General features: G+C 42.6%; 1 protein-coding gene across 22 annotated transcripts in view; it reads left to right on the top strand.

The window, feature by feature from the left end:
• The window catches only part of camk2b1 (calcium/calmodulin-dependent protein kinase (CaM kinase) II beta 1), a 210,596-nt gene that overhangs the window by 126,230 nt on the left and 60,887 nt on the right, over positions 1 to 23,479 (top strand). For 10 of the 22 annotated variants that reach the window (XM_034170826.1, XM_034170845.1, XM_034170829.1 and 7 more), the window contains 3 exons: positions 4,513 to 4,550; positions 12,449 to 12,481; positions 19,555 to 19,623. In XM_034170826.1, coding sequence (XP_034026717.1) covers positions 4,513 to 4,550; positions 12,449 to 12,481; positions 19,555 to 19,623 — 140 coding nt within the window. The remainder of the gene's footprint in view (positions 1 to 4,512; positions 4,551 to 12,448; positions 12,482 to 19,554; positions 19,624 to 23,479) is intronic. The other 12 variants (XM_034170843.1, XM_034170834.1, XM_034170841.1 and 9 more) reach the window with 2 other exon arrangements.

Here is a 23,479-nt window from a genome sequence, read left to right as displayed (position 1 = left end):
AGAAGCTCTTGAAGAGTGGAGACATCTGTTGGAGGGAACGTCCATGCCATTCACGGTTTTCACTGACCACCGGAACCTGGAGTATATCAGGACCGCCAAGCGGCTGAACCCCAGGCAAGCCCGCTGGTCACTGTTCTTCGGCCGTTTTGACTTCCGGATCACCTACCATCTCGGGACCAAGAACCAGAGATCGGATGCCTTGTCCCGGGTACATGAAGATGAAGTCAAAGCGGAGTTGTCGGATCCACCGGAACCCATCATCCCGGAGTCCACTATCGTGGCCACCCTCACCTGGGACGTAGAGAGAACCGTCCGGGAGGCCCTGGCACGAAGCCCGGACGCCGGAACTGGGCCGAAGAACAAACTATACGTCCCACCAGAAGCTAGGGCTGCAGTCCTGGACTTCTGTCACGGCTCCAAGCTCTCCTGTCATCCAGGGGTGCGAAGAACCGTGGCAGTTGTCCGGCAGCGCTTCTGGTGGGCGTCCCTAGAGGCCGATGTCCGGGATTATATCCAGGCCTGCACCACCTGCGCCAGGGGCAAGGCTGACCATCGCAGGGCACCAGGCCTACTCCAGCCGCTGCCTGTGCCTCATCGCCCCTGGTCCCACATCGGCCTGGATTTTGTCACGGGCCTCCCGCCGTCCCAGGGCAACACCACCATCCTCACGATAGTGGACCGGTTCTCCAAGGCGGCCCACTTCGTGGCCCTCCCGAAGCTCCCAACAGCCCAGGAGACAGCGGACCTCCTGGTCCACCACGTCGTCCGGCTGCATGGGATTCCAACAGACATCGTCTCCGATCGCGGTCCCCAGTTCTCCTCGCAAGTCTGGAGGAGCTTCTGCCGGGAACTGGGGGCCACGGTGAGTCTCTCGTCCGGGTACTACCCTCAGACCAACGGGCAAGCAGAATGGGTAAACCAGGAGGTGGAACAGGCTTTGCGCTGCGTGACTGCCGCGCACCCGGCGGCCTGGAGTACCCATTTGGCCTGGATCGAGTACGCTCATAACAGCCAGGTGTCTTCAGCCACCGGCCTCTCCCCTTTTGAGGTATGTCTGGGGTATCAGCCCCCATTGTTTCCGGTGGTTGAGGGAGAGGTCGGTGTGCCCTCGGTCCAGGCCCACCTACGGAAGTGCCGTCGGGTGTGGCGTGCCGCCCGTTCTGCTTTGCTAAAGGCCCGGACGAGGGCAAAAGCCCATGCAGACCGTCGGCGGGCCCCGGCCTCTGCGTATCGGCCAGGGCAGGAGGTGTGGTTATCCACAAAGGACATTCCCCTCAAGGTGGACTCCCCCAAGCTACAGGACCGTTACATCGGCCCATTTAAGATCCTTAAGGTCATCAGTCCAGCCGCGGTGAGGCTTCAGCTTCCGGCCTCACTGCGGATCCATCCTGTGTTTCATGTGTCCCGGATAAAACCACATCACACCTCACCCCTCTGTACTCCGGGTCCGGCACCGCCTCCTGCCCGGATCATTGATGGCGAGCCGGCTTGGACTGTACGCCGGCTTTTGGATGTCCGTAGGATGGGCCGGGGCTTCCAGTATTTGGTGGACTGGGAGGGGTACGGCCCCGAAGAACGCTCCTGGGTGAAGAGGAGCTTCATCCTGGACCCGGCCCTCCTGGCCGATTTCTACTGCCGCCACCCGGACAAGCCTGGTCGGGAGGCCCGTTGAGGGGGGGGTCCTGTTGTGTGGGCCGCCAGAAGAGGAGGTACTGCTGGCCCACCACCAGAGGGCGCCCTGCCTGAAGTGCGGGCTTCAGGCACGAGAGGGCGCAGTCGCCTCACAGGAGCAGCCAGGGTGACAGCTGTCACGCATCACCTGCAACAGCTGTTACCCATCATCTGATCAGCAGGGGAATATCAGCAGGACGACGCCTCCACCTCTTTGCCGAGATATCGTTCTACCTGGAAGGTAACGTACCTCAGCTAACTGTTCGACAGTATTCATTATAACTTTGTGCGTTTTTTCGTGGACTATTTTTCCAACGAGAGGTGGAGGTAGCTTTCCTGTCATACGGATTCCTGGGTGCAAACGCGCCCTCATTTAATTGCTTTTTGTTCCTCGCCAGCAGTACCAGGTCCGACACGCGGAGGCAGTGGCCACCTGGGAGTTCGGGACTTGGCGGCTCCAGTATTCCCGGGGTCTGGTGGCGGAGGAAATCGTGTGGTTCCGGTTCTGCTTTGGACAGGCGTCTCCTATCTTCGAGCCTGCCCACACGACACCTTTGTAAATTGACTTTTGTCTATTGTTGTAATCTGTTGTATTTGTTGTGCACATTCACAACAGTAAAGTGTTGTTATTTGACCTACTCCATTGTCCGTTCATTTGCGCCCCCTGTTGTGGGTCCGTGTACCTACACTTTCCCAACACCTTCCAGCCCATGACCAACTAAACGCTCATGTCTGAGTTAATTAGCTTTAAATACAGCAGCCAAGGAGGAAAATATTAATAATATAAATAATTCATGGTCTCCAAGAGCAGGGTTTGTGACCACTGATAAGTTCTAATTCTGGATATACTGGATTCAGTATCAAAATAGCCGGGATTGACCCTTAAAGTATATTAGTTAGGTGATGTCATGTCATTCTAAGAAAAAAAATCAAATAAAATTTGGAGCTGTTAGACCTATAATTTGGTGTATAAGTATTTGGAAAGCAACGTTTAATTAAAATTTCTTTTTTACTCTACCACAGTGGAGTGAAATGACTGTCTAGATGTTCCTAATTTAGCTGAACCAAATACTTCAGTGAGACCCGCCAATGTTATTTTTGGGTTTACAAACAGTAATGAGTGATAGAGCCTAACTATTATGCCGTATATGTACAAATGTGAGTGTCCATGTGTGTCCCTGGTGGGATCTGTACAGTGTGGCAATGGCTTTTTTGTAGCCATGAATAAACTAACATTTACACATCCAATCTCATCAACACTCAGGGTCATGTTGGTGTTAATCTCATCTGCATTCACAGACTGTGACTGCAACATCTCATTGCCGGCGTCTTATTTATAAGTTGTTGAACCTCTGTCTGTTTATTGCAATCTTGCTATCTTGCTGTCTTCACTTTAGCAGTCATAATAAATGTGATAAAGGCTCTACAGATGGGCTTCTGTTTTAGCATGTACCTTGCTGGACAGGGTATGGGTATTAGGGTTATCAGAATGTTGTGTCTACATCATTCTTAGTCTGCTACTCTCTTAGGCCCTCTCATTACTTTCAGTAGAGCAGATTGAATACCAATCGTCCTCAAAGTTCCCACAGAACTGTTTAAGGAAGGGTTCCTTGTTCAGTTTAAGTAGTTTTATTTCATGTTAGCTTTATTCCCTGCATTGTTCTGGATGTGGTTCCGCTGACACCAGTCCATAAAGTCCTGGGTCACCTCTCTGTACCCTTTCTCATCCTCATCAGTGACGAGGCCGACTCGTCAGAGAACTTTTGCAGGTGACAGTTGACAGAGTTGTACATAACGTCTGCAGTGTAAGAGGGTGAAGAGAAAGGGATCCAAGAGGGTTTCTTGTGGGACCCCCGTGCTGCAGATGACCATGCCAGAGACACAGTCTCATGCCCTCACGTACAGTGGTCGTTCTGTGAGGTCGTCCAAGATCAAAGAAGAGAGGTGGGGGTCTACACCTGTGTTCTCCAGCTTGTCCCTCAGAAGCACCGGCTGTATGGTATGGAAAGCACTGGAGAAATTAAAAAATATGATTCTCACAGTGCTCCCAGCATTTTCCAGGTGAGAGAGGAGAACTGTATTTTGGAGGTAGATGATGACATCGTCCACTCCCATGTCAGGCAGTGTAGTACACAAACTGAAGTGGATTCATCGATTATTTCACCAGGTGGCAGAGATGTCCAAGGCCCAGCCTCTCCAGGGTCTTCATCAGATATGACATCATTGGCACTGACCTGAAGCTGCTGAAATCCTCCAGGTGTGGCAGCATTTTCTTCTGGACTGGTACCACACAGGAGGTTTTCCACACCTGAGGCACTCTCCCAAGTTTCACGCTCATGTTGAAGATTTGCTCCACTATCCTGCACAGCTGGTCTGCACAGGATTTGAAGAGCCTGGAGCTGATGACATCAGGACCAGCTGCCTTCTTCACCTTGATCTTCCTGAGCTCATTTTTCACCTGGGTTAATGAGATGGACAGGCAGGGAGGTTTGAGTGCTGGTTGAATGCTGACCAGCACAGACGGATGGATGGATGGACGAGAAGCCTTTGCAATATCCAATGGCCATATTTTGGCTTTGGGTAACAAGTAGAAGAACCAAATATAACTAAGAAAAACAACCAGAAAGAACAAAAAGGAAAAGGGTCAGAAGTTGGCAAGAGCTGCGGCAACAGGCTGCCCATCGCGTGGTGCCAGAGATGAGCAAAATTATATTTAATGAATGAATGAATTTCATCTCCACAGGTTATGGAATGAAAGGTTTTTGATTATCATAGCAGCACTGATATTCTGATCATCTCTAACACCGATATTCTCTTTTCTCCTTTTGCTTATCACTACAGCAGCTAAGACGTTGCTGAACAAGAAGGCGGATGTCAAGGTAAGGATCATTGCACACATTCATCACTTCTGTCACCCACATTTAACTTTTTTTTGGGGGGGCTAATTATCCCCAAAAAGCTACTTGCCATTTTCCCCTTCTCTACCATTTACTTCCTACTTAGTTTTTGTTTGTTTGTTTGAGTCTCATTGTGCTTGCTATCTGTGAATACATTGGATAACCCCCCCCACCCACCCACCCATTTTATTCTGTGTTTGTGGCGTGTTTTCTGATAAATGTGATACCATTTATTTACTTTTTGTGGGATTGGGGGGACTTGAATTTTGGTATTCTGCATGCACCAGTGTGTGTCACCTCAGCTAGCACACCCTCCTGAAAACACTCTTTATTGTTGTATGACGTTGCTGCCACCTTTCCATTATTAAATGTAACCATCTGCCGGTCTTCCCAATTTTTTGTTTAAATGGCTTCCTCTTCCTCAAATCCATGTTTGTTTTTCTCTTCCTTTTCTTGTAGTCTTTCCTCATCCAGTCGGGTCTTTTAACTCCATATCCTTGCTCATCCTTTAATGAATATGTCGCACCATCCCACGCTCATGCACACATCTCACACTTGGCTTCCGTCAGCGTGTGCCTTGTGCATGAAAAGCTCTGAACATGGTGTGCATGCGGCTCTGAGCATGCCTGCATGCTGAACGTGCGTAAGCGTGGGTGTCCGTATGTGTGAAGTGAAGTGCAGCTGTGTGTGTGTGTGTGTGTGTGTGTGTGTGTGTGTGTGTGTGTGTGTGTGTGTGTGTGTGTGTGTGTGTGTGTGTGTGTGTGTGTGTGTGTGGATATGTGTGTGTGTGGATATGTGTGTGTTTTGCGCCTGAGCACAGTCTCCTCCTCCTCCATACTCAGTCAGTTCAGCAGGGAATGTGACTCTGGTTCCAGGAATAGCTGCCAGTCTGGACCCTAGAAACTCAGACGACAGAAATAGATGCTTACTTATACTGCAGCAAAGTCATCACCTAGCAACAGGCTCCCCACACACAAACCGTTTCCTAAGATGTCTTATACGTTTCCTGTCGTCCCTATCTTGCGTCTCCTACTCGTCTTTCCTTTTCACATCTCTTGCCCCCTTACCCCCTACTACACCCACTCCTGCTTTTCAGTCTCTATCCATTTTGTTTATGTGTAACATCACCTGTTTTCCTGCTTTAGCACCTGCTCAGTAGGGGCAAACGGTCTCTCCCTGGCACTAGTTCCACGCTGCCGTCAGGCTCCCTGTCAGTCAGCTGCTGCCTATAAAGCCCACTCCATTCAGCATTTCATTCAGTCTTGTTACATTGATGACACTTATTGTGTTCAGCAGGAGTCCTTTTTTTTTTTTTTTTTTGAAACCTGCAAGCCCTGGCGAATGTTCAGGACTCACCACACACAGATGATCTTCACCCAGTATCATACTTTGTAGCAAATGAACTAATCACGTAGTTGGATATGACAAAAACATTTTTTTATTCAATAGTGGGATAGACAGGGTTTGTGAAACATATCTCAAACAAACTAAATTCCTGTAATTAATGACAAAGCGAACGTGGGAAAAAATTATAAAATTACTCAAGTCTCCTAAAAACATATGGTATCTTTTTTGTTTTTCTTTTTAAATGGAGGTGAAATGAAATGATCAAGGTGTGCTTGTTTGGTAGACTTTCATTTTTACCTGAGACCATCAAATATGGCCATCAGGTGTTGCGAAGGCTTTGCGTCCATCCGTCCGGCTGTCCATCCATCTGTCGGTCCATCCGTCCGTCTGTGCTCAGCAGAAGTCCACTCCTATTACTCCCACACTTGACAGGGAATATTCTTGGAACACAGACCTTGGAGAAGTTCAAAGATGGCTAACCTTGACCTATTTTAAGAGGTATTTTAAGAGGTTAAAAAATGTCACATTCTATTTCAATCTGTTCAGCCAATCAGACTAGACCTGCGCCGTGACATCAGTGCCTGGTCCAAAATTGCTTTGTTTGTGTGTTTATGTATGTTTCTCAAATACTATGTAAAAGCAAGCAAAAAATAGACACTTCTAAAACTGAAAACGCTGTTTATGGAACCGAATAACACCTCTGAACCTATTTACAAGACATTTCACAGATGTTAACATGGTGACATCAGAGGCTAGTAGCTAGTTGCAAAACGCTTTCACTTGTGTTCAAATGATCGTATTTGTCATATATTATGTAAACACTAGCGAGATGCATGCTAACCTCCGCTAACTCAAAGATAAGTTCCTGTGGAGTTCAATTTGTCTCATTAACACCTACAAATGCAGAGAGGGTGATCTACAAATATTCCTTGATTTGCACGACTTCCGCTCTTAAAATGGAAATATTGTTTTTGATTGATAGAGGGGGTTTATTGAACATGTACAAATTGTACGTAAGACAATAGGATCTTATTAATTAATTGTTTAAACAACTGGAAATTATAAAGAACACAATGCTCATAAGGCCAAGGGTATTTTAGCATTGCGTTATATTTTTAATAAGAAACAAGAAACAAACAAACAAACAAAATAACAAAAAAAAAAAAAATCACTAACATTTTGGAATTAGATTTTTATACACATTTGCTCCATTTTTTGTTTTTTGGGGGGGGGGTGGGGGGGCGGTTAAAACAAGTCAGGAAATAGATACAATGAAATTGGGGGCGCTCCTGCAGAGCTACTACTGTACACCACAAAAAAAGAAAAAACAAGACATTTTATTCACCACAAAAATTGTTTAAATATAAAATATGTATTGTACACTGAAAAAAAAAAAAAAAAAAATATATATATATATATATATACACACACACACACACACACACACACACACACACACACAGTGGTCCCTTGCTATAACGCGGTTCACCTTTCGCGGCCTCGCAGTTTCGCAGGTTTTTTTAGTCCAATTTTGCATGCTTTTTTTTTTTTTTTTTTTTTTTTTTTTTACAGCACATTGTGTTCTGCGTCCTCATCAACGCGAAGGGAGAGTATGCGCATTGTGTTCTATGGTACTTTGTTGACCTGTAGCGTCTCCCGCAGGACAACAGGTCAAACACGGGGTGGGCAGGGTCTGTGGGGTCTCCTGTGATGGTTTTGGTTCTCCTCAAGCAGCAGGATGTGGCAGTGGTTTCCAGGCTAGGCAGAGGGCAGTTGATGATCTTTTGGGCAATGTTTATGACCCTCTGTACTGCCTTCCTGTCTTCAGCTGTGGAGCCTGCGTACCGCACACCCAGACAGTATGTCAGTTGTCTCTCCACCGAGAAGTGATAAAAGGCCAGCAGCATCTTCGTACCCAGATTGTTCTTCCTGAGGACATGCAGGAAGTGTTGCCACTGCTGAGCCTTCTTAATCAGAGATCCATGAGTAGTTTGCAGAGAAGTGGGTGCCCAGAAACAGTTTCCCCCTGTTCTCCATTTATGAGGAGGGGGATGGTCCTGTTTGTTCCACCTTAAGTCCATGATGAATTCTTTTGTCTTATGAATGTTCAGGGTCAGGTTTTTCTCTGAGCACCAGAGAGACAGTTTCTCCACCTCGGCCCTGTATGTTGTCTTGTCCCCATCACAGATAAGTCCAACCACTGTGGTATCATCTACATATTTTATGATGTGGTTGGTTGGATGGGTTGGAGAGCAGTTGTAGGTGTACAGGGCATACAGTAGAGGGCTCAGAACGCAGCCTTGAGGGGAACCAGTGCTGAGTGTTAGTGTGGAGGAGTGGTGGGGGCCGAGTCTCACAGACTGTGGGCAGCTGGTCAGAATGCTTTTAATCCAGTTACAAATACTATTTCCTTTTTGTAGGAGTCCTTAGCCTGTTTGATACCCCTCCTCAGGTCAGTTCTGGCAGTGCTACAGACAGCTCTGTCTCCTCTCCTGAAGACTGAGTTATGAACTCTGATCAGGGTCTGGACTTCCTTTATCATCCAGAGCTTCCTGTTTGGAAAGACCCAGGTGCGCCTGTTTTCTGTGACATTTTCTGCACAGCGCCTGATGTAGAAGAGAACAGACTTGGTGTGTGTGTTCAGGTCAAAAATGCTCCACTCTGTGCAAGCAAAGCAGTCCTGCAGCTGGGCCAGTGCATTTTCAGGCCAGGCTCTGATGGTCTGGGTGGCTGGTTTTGTTTGCCTCTTAAGGGGTGTGTAAGCTGGGAAGAGGAGTAGAGAAAGGCGGTCTGATTGTCTGAGGTGTGTGTGTGTGTGTGTGTGTGTGTGGGGGGGGGGGGGGTCGCTCTGTAGGTATACTTTATATTAGAATAAATATGATCAAGTGTGTTTTCTCCCCTCCTTGCACACTTGGCATGCTGGTGGAATTCGGGGAGAACAGTCTTGAGGCACGCTTTATTAAAGTCCCTAGTAATGATGTGCAGGCCATCTGGATCAGCCCTCTGTTATTTAGATGCTATGATCTGAAGCAGGCTGAGTGCTGTGCTAATGTTAGCATCGGGAGGTATGTAAACAGCAGTCACAATGGCTACCGTTGGCTCCCATGGCAGGTAGAAGGGTCGGCACTGGACAAACATGGCCTCTAGCTCCGGTGAGCTGTGGGTGTCTATTACTCTGCTGTCCGTGCACCAGTCCTCAAACACGTAAACACAGAGTTCCCCTCCCATGCTCTTACAGGAGGCTTCGGTCCAGTCCTAGCGGTGAATAATGCAGCCAGCTAGTTTCACTGTGGTGTCAGGGATATGCTGGCGCAGCCAGGATTTGCTAGCAATCAGACAGCACTCACGGACAAGGCAGTTGTAGGCAATCTGATTGCTGGGCTAGCCAGCCCGCCCGGCATCTGCGTTTCTGCTTCCTCTCGGGCACCTGCTAGGCCCGATAACAAACCATGGGGTGCCCGGCAGTCTCTCTATGTCCGCTGGAATGTTGTGGGTCCGTGAAAAGGCAGTAGTAATTTCCATTTTTTGCCTGAAATCCAATGTTTATCAGGTCTTGGTGGCTACAGATGGGGTTGCTGTGGCATGTTTGTGGCAGGAGAAAAAGAAAAAATAAACTGTATAACACAACATGGTGCAAGGAAGCAGGGAACCGCACCACCATCTTACTTCTACATTTTAAAGACACTGAATATGTCTTGGATCAGTCATTAAGAAATACAAGCAGTATGGTACTGCTGGAAGGATTGTGTATACAAAGTTAAAGCTGAAGTTGACACTACAAGCACATCCTGATTATTAAATCTCAACTCCATTGTGGTGGTGTACAGAGGCAAATTTACAAAAATTGTCATTATCCAAAAACCTATGGGACTGACTGTTTTCTGGATATTGATTTTGGGTTGTGAGAATGCCAATTCAATTTATTTATAATTCAATTTTATTTATATAGCGCCAAATCACAACAAACAGTTGCCTCAAGGCGCTTTATATTGTAAGGCAAGGCCATACAATAATTACGTAAAAACCCCAACGGTCAAAACGACCCTCTGTGAGCAAGCACTTGGCGACAGTGGGAAGGAAAAACTCCCTTTTAACAGGAAGAAACCTCCAGCAGAACCAGGCTCAGGGAGGGGCAGTCTTCTGCTGGGACTGGTTGGGGCTGAGGGAGAGAACCAGGAAAAAGACATGCTGTGGAGGGGAGCAGAGATCAATCACTAATGATTAAATGCAGAGTGGTGCATACAGAGCAAAAAGAGAAAGAAACACTCAGTGCATCATGGGAACCCCCCAGCAGTCTAAGTCTATAGCAGCATAACTAAGGGATGGTTCAGGGTCACCTGATCCAGCCCTAACTATAAGCTTTAGCAAAAAGGAAAGTTTTAAGCCTAATCTTAAAAGTAGAGAGGGTGTCTGTCCCCCTGATCTGAATTGGGAGCTGGTTCCACAGGAGAGGAGCCTGAAAGCTGAAGGCTCTGCCTCCCATTCTACTCTTACAAACCCTAGGAACTACAAGTAAGCCTGCAGTCTGAGAGCGAAGCGCTCTATTGGGGTGATATCGTACTATGAGGTCCCTAAGATAAGATGGGACTTGATTATTCAAAACCTTATAAGTAAGAAGAAGAATTTTAAATTCTATTCTAGAATTAACAGGAAGCCAATGAAGAGAGGCCAATATGGGTGAGATATGCTCTCTCCTTCTAGTCCCCGTTAGTACTCTAGCTGCAGCATTTTGAATTAACTGAAGGCTTTTCAGGGAACTTTTAGGACAACCTGATAATAATAAATTACAATAGTCCAGCCTAGAGGAAATAAATGCATGAATTAGTTTTTCAGCATCACTCTGAGACAAGACCTTTCTAATTTTAGAGATATTGCGTAAATGCAAAAAAGCAGTCCTACATATTTGTTTAATATGCGCATTGAATGACATATCCTCATCAAAAATGACTCCAAGATTTCTCACAGTATTACTAGAGATCAGGGTAATGCCATCCAGAGTAAGGATCTGGTTAGACACCATGTTTCTAAGATTTGTGGGGCCAAGTACAATAACTTCAGTTTTATCTGAGTTTAAAAGCAGGAAATTAGAGGTCATCCATGTCTTTATGTCTGTAAGACAATCCTGCAATTTAGCTAATTGATGTGTGTCCTCTGGCTTCATGGATAGATAAAGCTGGGTATCATCTTTGTAACAATGAAAATTTAAGCAATGCCGTCTAATAATACTGCCTAAGGGAAGCATGTATAAAGTGAATAAAATTGGTCCTAGCACAGAACCTTGTGGAACTCCATAATTAACCTTAGTCTGTGAAGAAGATTCCCCATTTACATGAACAAATTGTAATCTATTAGATAAATATGAATCAAACCACAGCAGCGCAGTGCCTTTAATACCTATGGCATGCTGTAATCTCTGTAATAAAATTTTGAATGAAGGACCAAAATTTGAAATTTCCATTCCTTTAAAAAATATCTGGATAATTTATCTATTTAATTATAGTAGTTTATGAAAGAAAGCAACAAACATTTGTCATATGAATAAAAACCTAATTACTGGATTGAAACTAGATAGACAACAAACAGTATAAAAAAATGTAATGTTTGTACAACTCCAATTTCAAACCTGCACCAAGAGGGTGCAGGTTTTCTTTGCAGCTTACTGACTCCACCAGCTGACTCCACTGATTAACATCACTTTGAACAGATGGAATCAGTTTGTCAGTGAAATCACCTGGTGGAGTCAGTGGCTGCAGAGAAAACCTGCACCCTCTTGGCCCTTTCTGGAATCAGTTTGACACCTATGGTTTAAGGGAAGGATACAAAAAGCTATCTGAGATTTCAGCTGTCAGTTTCCACTGTGAGGAACATAGTGAGGAAATGGAAGACCAGAGGAGGAGCTACTAAATACTGATGTATTTTTTTCTGTTGGAGTGCCCAAATTTATGCACCTGCCTAATTTTGTTAAAATTCTTTTAAAAAATGCCTGGCAGATGTGAAACATTGCAGTAATGATTTAATTATTGAGTTAAAAAAAAAAAACTTTTCTTTGCTAGACTTTTCAGGCTTCACCTTACTCCTTCACGTCCTAACTATTCTTAATATGTTAACAGAAGAACAGTGGCCTCCTCTGTCCTCAGCAACTCCTGCACTGCCCCGTTATCTCCTTTTCTTGATGACTTCCACATAAATCATGACTTTTCTTCTGCTTGCGCCTCCCTTCTTTCTAAATAGAAGTCTTATTTCTGTGCGGAAATTTCTTTTTCTTATTTTTCTCCCAATTATGCACATTGCTTGCGCTCTGGACAAAGCTGATGTTGCACTTTGGTGCCATCAAAGATTACAAGTTTTGGTTTACAGTGTACATGTTTTCTACTCTTCTTTGTACCAGAACTCACTTGTTGTCATTGGTTATTCTATCTTTCTCCCCCTTATTCATCATCCTTTTGTCACTTCAACTGTTCACCTACCAATGTGTCCATTCATCAATAAATCCATTCATCTATCATTTTTCATCATCCATCGCCTGAGGACAGAAACGCAAGTCCAGCTCTACTGTCCAGTATATGGTGAGCATGCTATTTATGCACAGTCGCTCTCCTTTTGTTCCCTTTGCTTGTCAACTCTTGTACTTTCTCCACGTCTTTCCAGCCTGTGCTCAGTTGTAATAGGTGGACGTCTCTGTAATTTCCCTAAAAATGTTAATATTCTAAATCATTCACCAGGATTAATGCTGTGATATGCAGGAACCACATCACTTTTCTCACAGCGGGGTTAGTAGCTGCTTTGAAATCACTGAAAATGAGAATAAGATGAATGGTTGACAGTGGCAGTAACTGCTCCACCTGCTCACATGAAGAATTGTGCACAGCATACACTAATTCAAACTTTCACAACAAACATTTCGACACAAAAGGACTGCCTGTATTTTCTGATTGATGGTGGATTATTAGGAGGTATACTGCAGCTTGAATAACCTTGAAATTATTTTGCAAACGTAATGGAAGCAGAATACATTAGTTCCATGAGAGTTTCTCAAGGGATGCTGCTCCAGATCTGTCAGAGGCTCGCTTTAAAATAGTCAGTGGCTGTGCTTAAAGTGTTCATGCAGAACTTTTTTTGGGAGTGAGAGTCACCAAAAAAGTAAGGCATTTGCTTCTGGGATGTTTCACCTTGTTTCATAAACCGTCACTGTAACATTTTTAGTTAATTAAAATAGCAGCATTTCCTACTTGCTTCCAATGCCATTTTTAGAGTAGTTTCATTTCAACAGTGTGTCCTCACCAGTGGTGTCATACTGTTGCTTGCAGTCAGATCAGTTGACACAGCTCTGGAGACTTGGAGCTTTAATGATACCATCCATAAAGTCAAAGTTAAAACCACAGCAGCAGTGACTGCTTTGCTTTAGGCCGATTTATGTTGCAAAATTGTTATCCGATAGAGTTGGTATACTTTAAAAGTATGATTTGTCATCAAGGCAAGACAACTTGCACACATAAAGATATTTGTAGTCTGAAGTTTATATACACTCATTATGGGCATAAATGTCATAGTCGTTTTGGGCTTTTAATGATGTCGTTGAGCTGGTCTTTTGCCAGGGGGGATGATTGTACAGCATATATTGATAATGACTTTAAAAAACACAAATTTGAATTTATTTTGGATCTTCTCTAATCCACTCAGGGTCATAATTATGCATACAGGCTCAAATATATGCACACACCCCTAATAATAGTTGGTTAAACATCCTTTTCTCATGTAAAATGCAACAATCACATGTCCCACACTGAATGTTATGGTCTCAACATATTTGTTTAACATTATGCAGAGTAAGTTTCAGTCTTAACCAGGTTCCAAACCTTTTCAGGGTACATACAGCTGATATTGAACATGTCACCATTTTTCCTTTTTATAGAGCATCATTTGGGACTGAACGAGCTGATATTAATTTGCACAGACAAGGGGCAGGATTACTTTGGATTTCAGCTGGTGTCTTGGCTTTCCGTGCCTGCTTGCACCTTCCATTCTTCATGTGTTCAATACTTTTTCCCTGTCATTTCACATTACTACACATACTTTAATTTATGGACCATCTGTGGTTTGATGTCTTTGTGTACGTGGATTTCTTGGGTTGTTACTAACATCTGGTGAAAATCTCATATCACTAGCACCAGAAGTGGGATGAAGTCAAGTCATTCTCAAGTCATGAATCATCAACTCTCAAGTCAAGTCTCAAATTATAATGACCACCAATTGTTTGCAAGCTGACTTGAGACTTGACTTGGGACTTGCAGATTGATGACTTGAGAGTGATGTGATGGTGACTTCGTCCCACCTCTGACTAGCACATTTTAAATGAGAAAATGATAAAAATGGTGACATTCAATACTTATTTTACCTGCTGTATGTTTGTATAGTTTGACCAAAACCTTCCAAAATGCATAAAAACTGCCCAAAATATTAGATTGCTATTTCATTCAATACTTTAGCTGTCCTGGTTGCTTAGGCTAGTGTCTCATAAAAAGCAATGCAGCCAAAACATAAATAAAAATACAAACCACAGCAGCCAACCACCACATCTACTCATGTTTAAGTACTACAAAGCCATTTGATGATCTCATGTAGCTTATTGATAGGCCTGTGTAGCGCTTCTCTTCTCTTTGGAAAGTGGCACCTCTACAAAGTACCAAATACTGCTTCACATGTGAAGGCATACTAATGACAATATAACTGGACAACTTCCTCTTTGCACAAGAACAATTAATGCGGTTTCTCTCTCTCTCTCTCTGATGGTAGAAGTTAAATTGCTCAAGATTTTAAATTATTTCCATGCAGAATGGTTATTGCTAACTTCATAATTATAATTATTAGAATTTACAGACAGTTGACAGTATGTGTTAGATTTTACCTTTGCAGATCAGACTAAAAGACTGTGCTTAAGCACTATTGGGTTTTGTTTCAAATTTTGTTTCCTCTACCAATTCTATTTTTAACCCACAATACAAATTTCAAAATCGCCAAGTTGGCCAGACAAAATTAGGCAACAGTAATCAATGTGAAGAACAATAAAATTTTTAAGTATTTATTGATGTAGTTATTAGGGTTGTCGCAATACATCACTTTGCATTAATCTGTACGGTACACACACAACAATACGATGCACAGACCTGTATGCAGAATTCATGGTCTGCACACCAGTGGTGGGCACAGCTAACCAAAAAAGTGCCTTCCAGTAGATGGCATTGTTCTATGCATTTTGACCGGGGGGAGGGGGGTGATGAGAGGAGATTAATTTCCCATAATGCCTTTTGGCGCATGTATTGGTTAATGTTCAGACCTTCAGAATTAGTGCATTACTTTAAAAGATATGTGCGATATTCTCACTTTGTAAAAATGACAGAGTTGCCGTTAATGTTGATAAACTATCTGGAATTAGTTTTATTTATAAATGAAAGCATGAGTTAAAAGTACCTTGTGTTTGACGTCTCCTGCCACTGTCTGTGTTGTTGTATGTGAAAAGTAAATGCCATGTTTTTGCAACAGCTGGAAGCTGCCCTGCCCGCTTCTGCTGGGGGAGTGCTGAGCTCCTCACAGCGGCCTGACTGTTGCAAAACACACAAGACAGGAACTAACATGTGATTTTAGGGTTTACAAATGTTTTTGACCATTAAGCTTTACTCACTCTGCCAACAAAAAAATGTTAGCGGACTGAAAGTTAGCGGAAGCTAATTGGTCCACTGTTGGTTTTCTAAGTTAGCTGAAAAGATAATCTGTTAATGAAAAAGTTAGGTTCGCTAATTAGCAGTTAGCAGATTAGCGTAACTGTGCCCACCACTGCTGCACACATCTATATTTGTTTCCATAAGCCACCAACATTTCAGCGAATTGTGCTGATCATGTCCATAGACTGTATCCCTCTCATCTCTCCTGCTTTCTGCAGGAGGCAGGGTCAGTCTGCTCTCTGTGTGTGGCAGTCACAGGGAACAGCGAGCCAGCCAACTGAAGCAAACGACTGCTTTATTCCATCCAGAAACTTTGGAAACATAAATGGAATTGATTAATTTACCATTTTCTTGCGAAATGTAGACCTAAAAGTGAAATTGTACCAATCCGCATTTGTTTTGAATCACTGTCCCTGCATGAGAGCAGTCCGCTGCATGCCATTTTAGGCAGACAGCGCCACCAACTTATGGCAAAAGTTGACTTTTATCTGAATTAGTGTAAATTTTCATGGATGAGATGGCTGCCGAATAGCAGTGCTGCATGTAGTGATTTCAAATCTGTACAGAGTGAGGTTTTGTGGGATGTTGTAAAACGTAAGTCCCTTCTGTTGCTCCCTTGTTTTCACTCGAGGTCGCCATAGCAGATCAGAGGTGGATCTGCATGTTGATTTGACACGTTTTGCGATAGATGCCCTTCCTGATGCAACTCCATATTTCACAGAGAATGAGCAGGGGTGGGATTAGGAACCTTCCGCACTGGAAACAAGCGCACTTAACCGCTTGGCCACCACCCTCTTTTATGAGATGGACAGTGCTGAAGCCGGTCTGGATCCTTGCACCACATAAAAACAAACAAAAAACAAAACAATGCGCTGCAAAGTAAATTCATCCAACATGAATGACAAGAGATGTAATGCAGTTCATAACTTTTAATGGAAAAAAGAGTTTACATAAACACTTTGTCTCACAGTCCTAAAGTGACTGACAGCAGCTCTCTGCTGCTCACAGATTAAAGCTACTATATGCAAGTTTTGAACATGGGAGCTAATGCTCTGTCCATCCAATATTATTGTGTTTTTAACCTTTTAGACATTATTTATGGCCTATGCGTAACATCAGTTGGCATGAAATAGCTCATCTGGTGACAAATATTTTTTACATGAAGACAAAAATCATCTAAGTTTAAATGGTGAGTGAATTTATTTATATTGACAAACCCATTTCAGGAACCAAAACAATTTGTCCACATGAGTAAAGGTGTGTTTTCAAGAAAGATTTAAAGAGTTTTCAAATACTGAACTCTTGCCAAACTGATGTCTAAACCGAGGTGTGAACTGAACCATGACTTCTGTGTACCATGACACCCTGAGTAGTTATGTATGAACTTTATTTTTCTATTCCCTCCCCCAATACTGTATAATTCCATGTTGTTTTTTGTTTGTTTTTCCTCATGGCCAGAAGCTGTTGCTCACCGTTACGTATTCATTTGTTCCTGTTTATATCACCACATTTACTGTACCTTGGATTTGCTGTGGCGACCCCAAGTGCAAACAAGGGAGCAGCCGAAGGGACTTACTTTTTTACTGTAGTGTTATTCCTTATTGTGGCATTTTGAGTACCACATACTTTATCTTTTGGGCAGAATTATCTCTTCTACTTCCTACTTTGGTCTTCTACACTTCCTTTCTTTTCCAGCTGAAGATTTTTCCCTGAAACTTTTCAACAGCTGGCTCCTCAGTGATCTTGTGTTATTTTAAATCAGATTGTGAAGATGTGATCACACCACATCATATGACTACTTCTGACATAGGAAGTCAGTGGTGTGCCTTTTTGCAGTCTAAATAAAAAGCAAGAAAAATGGGAGCTCCTGCTTTCACACTCCTGTAGTTCTGAAAATCAATTGAGCTAGTGGCAGATCCATCACACAGGAAGTCAGTTATAAATGTATTAATATAGAAATAAATTAAAATAATTGATGTTTAATTTTTAGTTTCTTACTGGTATGATTCTGGCTCTGCATCCAGATCTCAGCACAATGTTGGAACCACTATTGTAATAACTGTTACTCCTGTAATAATTATTGCAACAGTAGGTGTGAAATCACAGCTAACTGATGCATTGAACTCCACAAATGTCAGGTGATGTCACCAGCACTGTCAGAGGAGTAACGGGTATCTAAAGAGGCACAAACGCACTTCAATTTCATTACATGGCATAATTTAAAAATGTGCTTATGTTCATTTGTTTTCATTGTTGAAGTGTTGGGGGGGGACACAGTCTGTATGTGGAAATTTGTATCTATGACTACAATAAACAGCTAACAACTAGCTTATAATGTATGGCAATAAGAAATACTGACTTTCACAAAGAACCAAGTGTCTTTTCAGTCTGCTGTGAGTGACAAATCAACAAAAATACAGTATTTTCTGGGGTATAAGTAGTGGCTTTTTACCAGTTTGGGAGGCCTTACTACTTATACTCCAAGTGCGACTTATACTTATAGTATTTCTTTCCTCTTCAAGAGGCTTTTTTGACAGGTACAACTTATACTTCAGAGAATAAAGTAAACCTTTCCTCCAAGATGCCTGAAAAGGTGCTGCAGTGACATCAGTGTCTTTCTGAAAAGTTCATACACCATGATTTATGGTGTATCAGGTGAATTTTGAACAAATACTATGTGAAACAAACACAGGGTCCAAGTGACATCATGGATGTAGCTGCATGTTAAAAGCGTGTCCCAAGTATGCCATTGGTTAATGTTTCAGAATATATGTAAATTAAATTCAGACTTTTGTAAAATACAGGTGGCATCAAATTCTAAATAGGAAAATGTAATTTTGTAATTTCTGCCATCTGAGTCTTTCACAGTAATTTAATTCACTTTAATTTAGCTTTATATTTGGTTGTAAACTGAATTAGTCCTGATGTAAAACCTAATTCTGTTTCTAATTCTTATACCCCGTGACCCCTTGACGATTTAGCAAGCGTATGCCAACTGCATTAAAAAGCTGGTATACGTCTAATCATTTATGGGTAAGCTTTGTATAAGTTAAGCAAGCATGCTGATATACGTTGTAATAGGGTGAGTATATCGAAAGGTTTTGGGCATGCACAATATTTTTGATGTATGCCAGTGTATGACTCATACGTTCCACATATGCAGACCATAAGTTGTAGGGAAGTTATGCGATTGTTGGCACACGTTTCTTGTAAGTTACTCATAAGCTGAAATACGTCCAGTGATGCTGTCTATTGATTGGCTGAACAACTGTCACAGCGCCTCATTCATTTACGTCAGCATTTATCACAGCCATCAGTCGATTATTCCCGCGATGAAAATAAATCCCAAGGTCCACCAATACAAAAATAAAATAAAATTAAAAAAATGTTAAATTACTCTGTTTGGCCTACATGTGAACTGGCCAAGGCACATGCAAGCATGAGCATGCTTGATGATGTACTGGTCAATATTTACGTGCACCACCTGCCAAATAAAAAGGTTCTGCCAGCGGTGGAAACACAGACCAAACCAGACTTAACTATCCCGACACGTATCACACCATGCAGTACCAAAGAAAACCACTCGGTGGGTCTGTCAGCATACGCTGGCTAAATTGTCATGGTGTGACAGCTGCATAACTTATTAGACATATGCCAGAGTATGCCAGCATTTTTTATACGGTCTACATACGTTGACTAAATCGTCAAGGTGTGACAGTGCTCTTACTTGAAATTTGCCTTTTCAGGAAGGGCAAACCACAGTGTCAAATCACAAAACCCAAAATGAAAAGGGCACATTGGTTTCCCAAGGACATTGGTGCAAAATTAAATCTTATTACACCAGCGTATGCACATACAATGACAAAGCCCACCTCACTGTTTTTAACACTTGTTTCTCCTCCCTCTTCTTTCCTGCACAGCCTCAGACAAACAGCACCAAAAACAGCATAGTCACCAGTCCCAAAGGAAACATCCCGTCACCTGCTCTGGTATTTAATGCCTGATCACCACCACCTTGATCTGTCTTTGTGTTTGTCTGTGCTTCAGGACCAAAACTTCAACCCAACTCCACTTTCCCTACTTCCTCACCTTTGTCTGTCTTTTCTCTGTGTCTGTCTTGTTGGTTTGAGTTGTTCTTTGCTGAGCTGCTGCACTGGCACCAGTGGTTGGGCAGGTCTTAAGCCAGCATATGGTGTCAGGAAACATTTCCTTATGGAAGACTGATATACTGTGTGACTTTCACATGGGTAGATGTTGTGCTGCCATGTCATTTCTGTCAGTGAAATTTTGCCAAAGAAGAAGACACAGCCAGTGCCTGCTGGGGATGTCAGTATGATTTATGCCCTCTTTCCTATTTATGCTTCTGAGGAGAAGTGCAACCCAACCGTGTGACATTAAAGTCCAAAGGTCTGCAGATTGCCCTTTCAGGAAGATAACTGAAGTCTGTGATCATTTCCTCTTCTTATGGGACAAACTAAGTAACAAATAATAAATGCATACCTTGGGAGTTTGTATGGTTAGACCTCACCTTTGTGAAGCCCCTTTGGGTGTTTATATTGTGATTTGGTACTACGTATATAAATAAATTGACATGCTACCTTGCAACACAACTGCATCTTGCTGATTTTACCATAATTTTTGGGCTATAGAGCGCACCTGAATATAAGCTGCACCCACCAATTTTAAAAAGAAAAAAAAATTGTCCATGAATAGACCGCACTTGTCTATAAGCCGCAGGTCTCCATGTTGTAACATGAGGTATTTACACAGAAAGATGTTAGACAGAAAGAGAGAAAAAGAGTTTTTTAACTTTTAATTAAATACGTACCGTAAATGCTTTTTTCCTGAAGGTATTGCATGTACATAATGACAAGCATGTCATCCAGTGTGCGCACGGTGTCGCACGGCTTTTCCGCTCCACACGGAGAACTGAGTAATTTTACCTTTCTTTTTTTTTTCCTTTGTGGATCATGAGATAATTTCATCATGTGCATCCAGGATCACCTGGTGTCTGTGGTTAATGAGGCGCTGTGACTTTTTCAACTTGTGGTGCAAAGACAGACCCAGTGTGGAAGGGTGGGGAGGAAGGCTCCGCTGACTGATCTGATGGACCAGCTGGGGCGCAAAGTGCACGAGAGGGACTTTTCATCAGCCACGACAAGGAATTAAAGTATTTTCAGACGTCGTTTTCCAAAATTAGGAGGCTTTATGTGCATAATTTTTCTTCAGGACGTGATGATCAATCCACTAAAATGAACAGGTAATACTCTATATATACTCTGTGTGAATTTACACCACATGAGAACTGCAGCTTTCAGCTAATCAATAGACAGCATCAATTGACGTATTTTGACTTATGTGAAAGCCTGTAAAAATCCATAAATTAGCTGCAATTAAATTAAGCCGCAGTGTTCAAAGCGTGTGAAAAAAGTAGCGGTTTTTAGTCCAGAAATTACTGTAGTTTTCCTTAAGCAGCACATATCAGTCATCGAGAACATCATCTTACCGTTTGCCGCTGCTTCTTGCTTTACAGGGCTTCTTATTCTTTGATATTTTGAAGTTCCACATGACAGTAAAACAGCTGATTACCATCATCACATTTGTGTTTCTTGATTCTTTCATTAATCCAGCCACAGTCAATAAACCGGTAAGCATAGACATCACAAGTGTCCTGTTGACATCGCAAAACCAACATCGCTTCCTTTCCAAGCCTTCATGGCCTCACTCTTGCAAAATTGGATGAACTTGTGCAGCTTTCTCGCAGGCACATGTAAAAATAAAATGTGGATGTCAAGCATTGTAAACACTAGGACCAAAAATTTGGCTCACTAAAAAAAGTTAATGTTGATGAAGCAGTGCATTCTGGGTCTACTTTTCTTGTTTGTGTTAATAAGAATTTTTCGCCACTTTCAAAAAGAAATCTGTGCATTTTCTCTTGGGTAGATGATGCTTAAGACTGGGCTAGGATTTATTAGGGTCTGCAAGTCCTCACGAGATTTCAAAGTAGCTTGTGCTTATTTTCTCACTTTGATTTATATGGATGTGACAAATGCCTTGCTTAGTTTATGTGTAAGAGACACAGGAGTAGATGTAAACACTGGCCTGAAAGCCAAACATGTTTCTGGACTTTGGGGTTGGCCTTGGCCACCGTGCTTGACATTTTGCAGAGAAATCCATTTTTAGCAATTGCTGGCAGTGACAGAAAATCTTGCATGTCTACACTCTTCGTTTGTTTCCATTTTGAAGTCAGTGATTCTTAGAAAATGCCTTGTGATTGTGGAATCTGGAAACAAATTAAAATGTAACTCATATTTTTGTGGAAACACCAGAGTGATATCTGCACCAGTGGGTCACATCATATAAGTACCATTTTTTGTTAAAAACTTTACAGTACAGGCATTATACGTGAAAGTATGGACTATATATATGTTAAGGTTTTGGAGGTGTTTTATTTGGTTACATAAACAGCCATGTATGCTGCCTTCATTACTTTCAACAAAGAAGTTGCAAATGTTTTTTTTTTTTTTTCACCCTTCATTCACAGGGTGGCCAGTCAAATCTGGAGGGAAGCAAATAAATTTGAAAAAGTATTGGTTTCCTTGGCCAAAGGACAAAAATATCTACACCGGCAGAACTAAGCAGTGATTCCAGCTCCCTTCTGTTTCAGTTAATTGCATCTGCCTCGTGCTGGCTTTGCAAATTTTATTAGCTTAAGAACTTATGAATGTCTTACTTGAACCAGCCATGTGTAATTTAAACCTGATCTGTGGGCCATCATCATGGATTTCAGTATGTGGAGGGTCCAATCACAGGTCCTAAAATAATTTTATCTGTGTTGGGAGTCAGTATAAATGTCACTAAAAGCACATTAGAAGGACGTGTTGCGATCACAGTATCACAGGTTCAGTTCCCTAAACAGACAGGAAATTTGCCTTGCATGGTTGCATCCAGACAACAGTGTGTGAGTGTGTAGCTGAATGTGATATCATTGTAAAGTGCTGTAAACATCTGTATCAGATTGAAAAGTTCTATAGAAGTGCCTGGCACGGTGACTTAAGTAGCCAGTTAGCTTCTGCATGCAATCTTTGTATCAAACATTACATACATTTCATGTTTACCTTACCTATGGTCGTCTGTTCAGTGGCCACAAGAAGCAGTTTACTCTTAGATTTCTGCCTGGTACAATAACATTACACCAGGCCTGTTGACGTCTATTCTCTAATGCTGTGTTTGTGTTATAAGTGATTAATGTGCTCATTAAATACATTTTGCATCTTGTTGCATGAAGCAGTAGCACCGTGTTTAAAAAATCAGTGTGCCTTATGTTTATAAGTCACGTGTGTGTGTGTGTGCGTGTGTGTGTGCGTGCGTGCGTGCGTGTGTGTGTGTGTGTTTCATTCATTTAGCTGTCCCTTTTATCCAAAGTGACTTACAACTGAGGAATCAGTCGGTCTACATTTCAGCAGGGGAACTTCAGCATAACAATAATTGCTATCTTTCCAATTTAAAGGAGTTTGCAGATGACAGTTCAAATGCAACTGCATCTTCAGCAACCTTATGTTGTTTGGTAGATCCGATATCACGTGACCTAAATCTGATTTGTGACCGTTCAGCCAGGAGGACTCAGATATCATAAATATGGCATGCATTGCTTGAAGAGAAGTAGTGTAACGTATACCATTTGGTGTTCCTTCCTTTTCATTAATCATGAGTAACTGAGACATTGATGCCATACTGATGATCTCACCAGCTCAGATATGTAACGTAGCTCGGGACTTGAGCAATTTGGGTTTGCTACTTCACACTCCTCCACACTAAATATAGCTTTGTTTTATCAGCTTTGCA

This window comes from Thalassophryne amazonica, chromosome 5, assembly GCF_902500255.1.
Source record: "Thalassophryne amazonica chromosome 5, fThaAma1.1, whole genome shotgun sequence".
NCBI lineage: Eukaryota > Metazoa > Chordata > Actinopteri > Batrachoidiformes > Batrachoididae > Thalassophryne > Thalassophryne amazonica.
The sequence above is the reverse complement of the archived record's forward strand: the minus strand, read 5'-3'. Positions and strand labels throughout refer to the sequence as shown.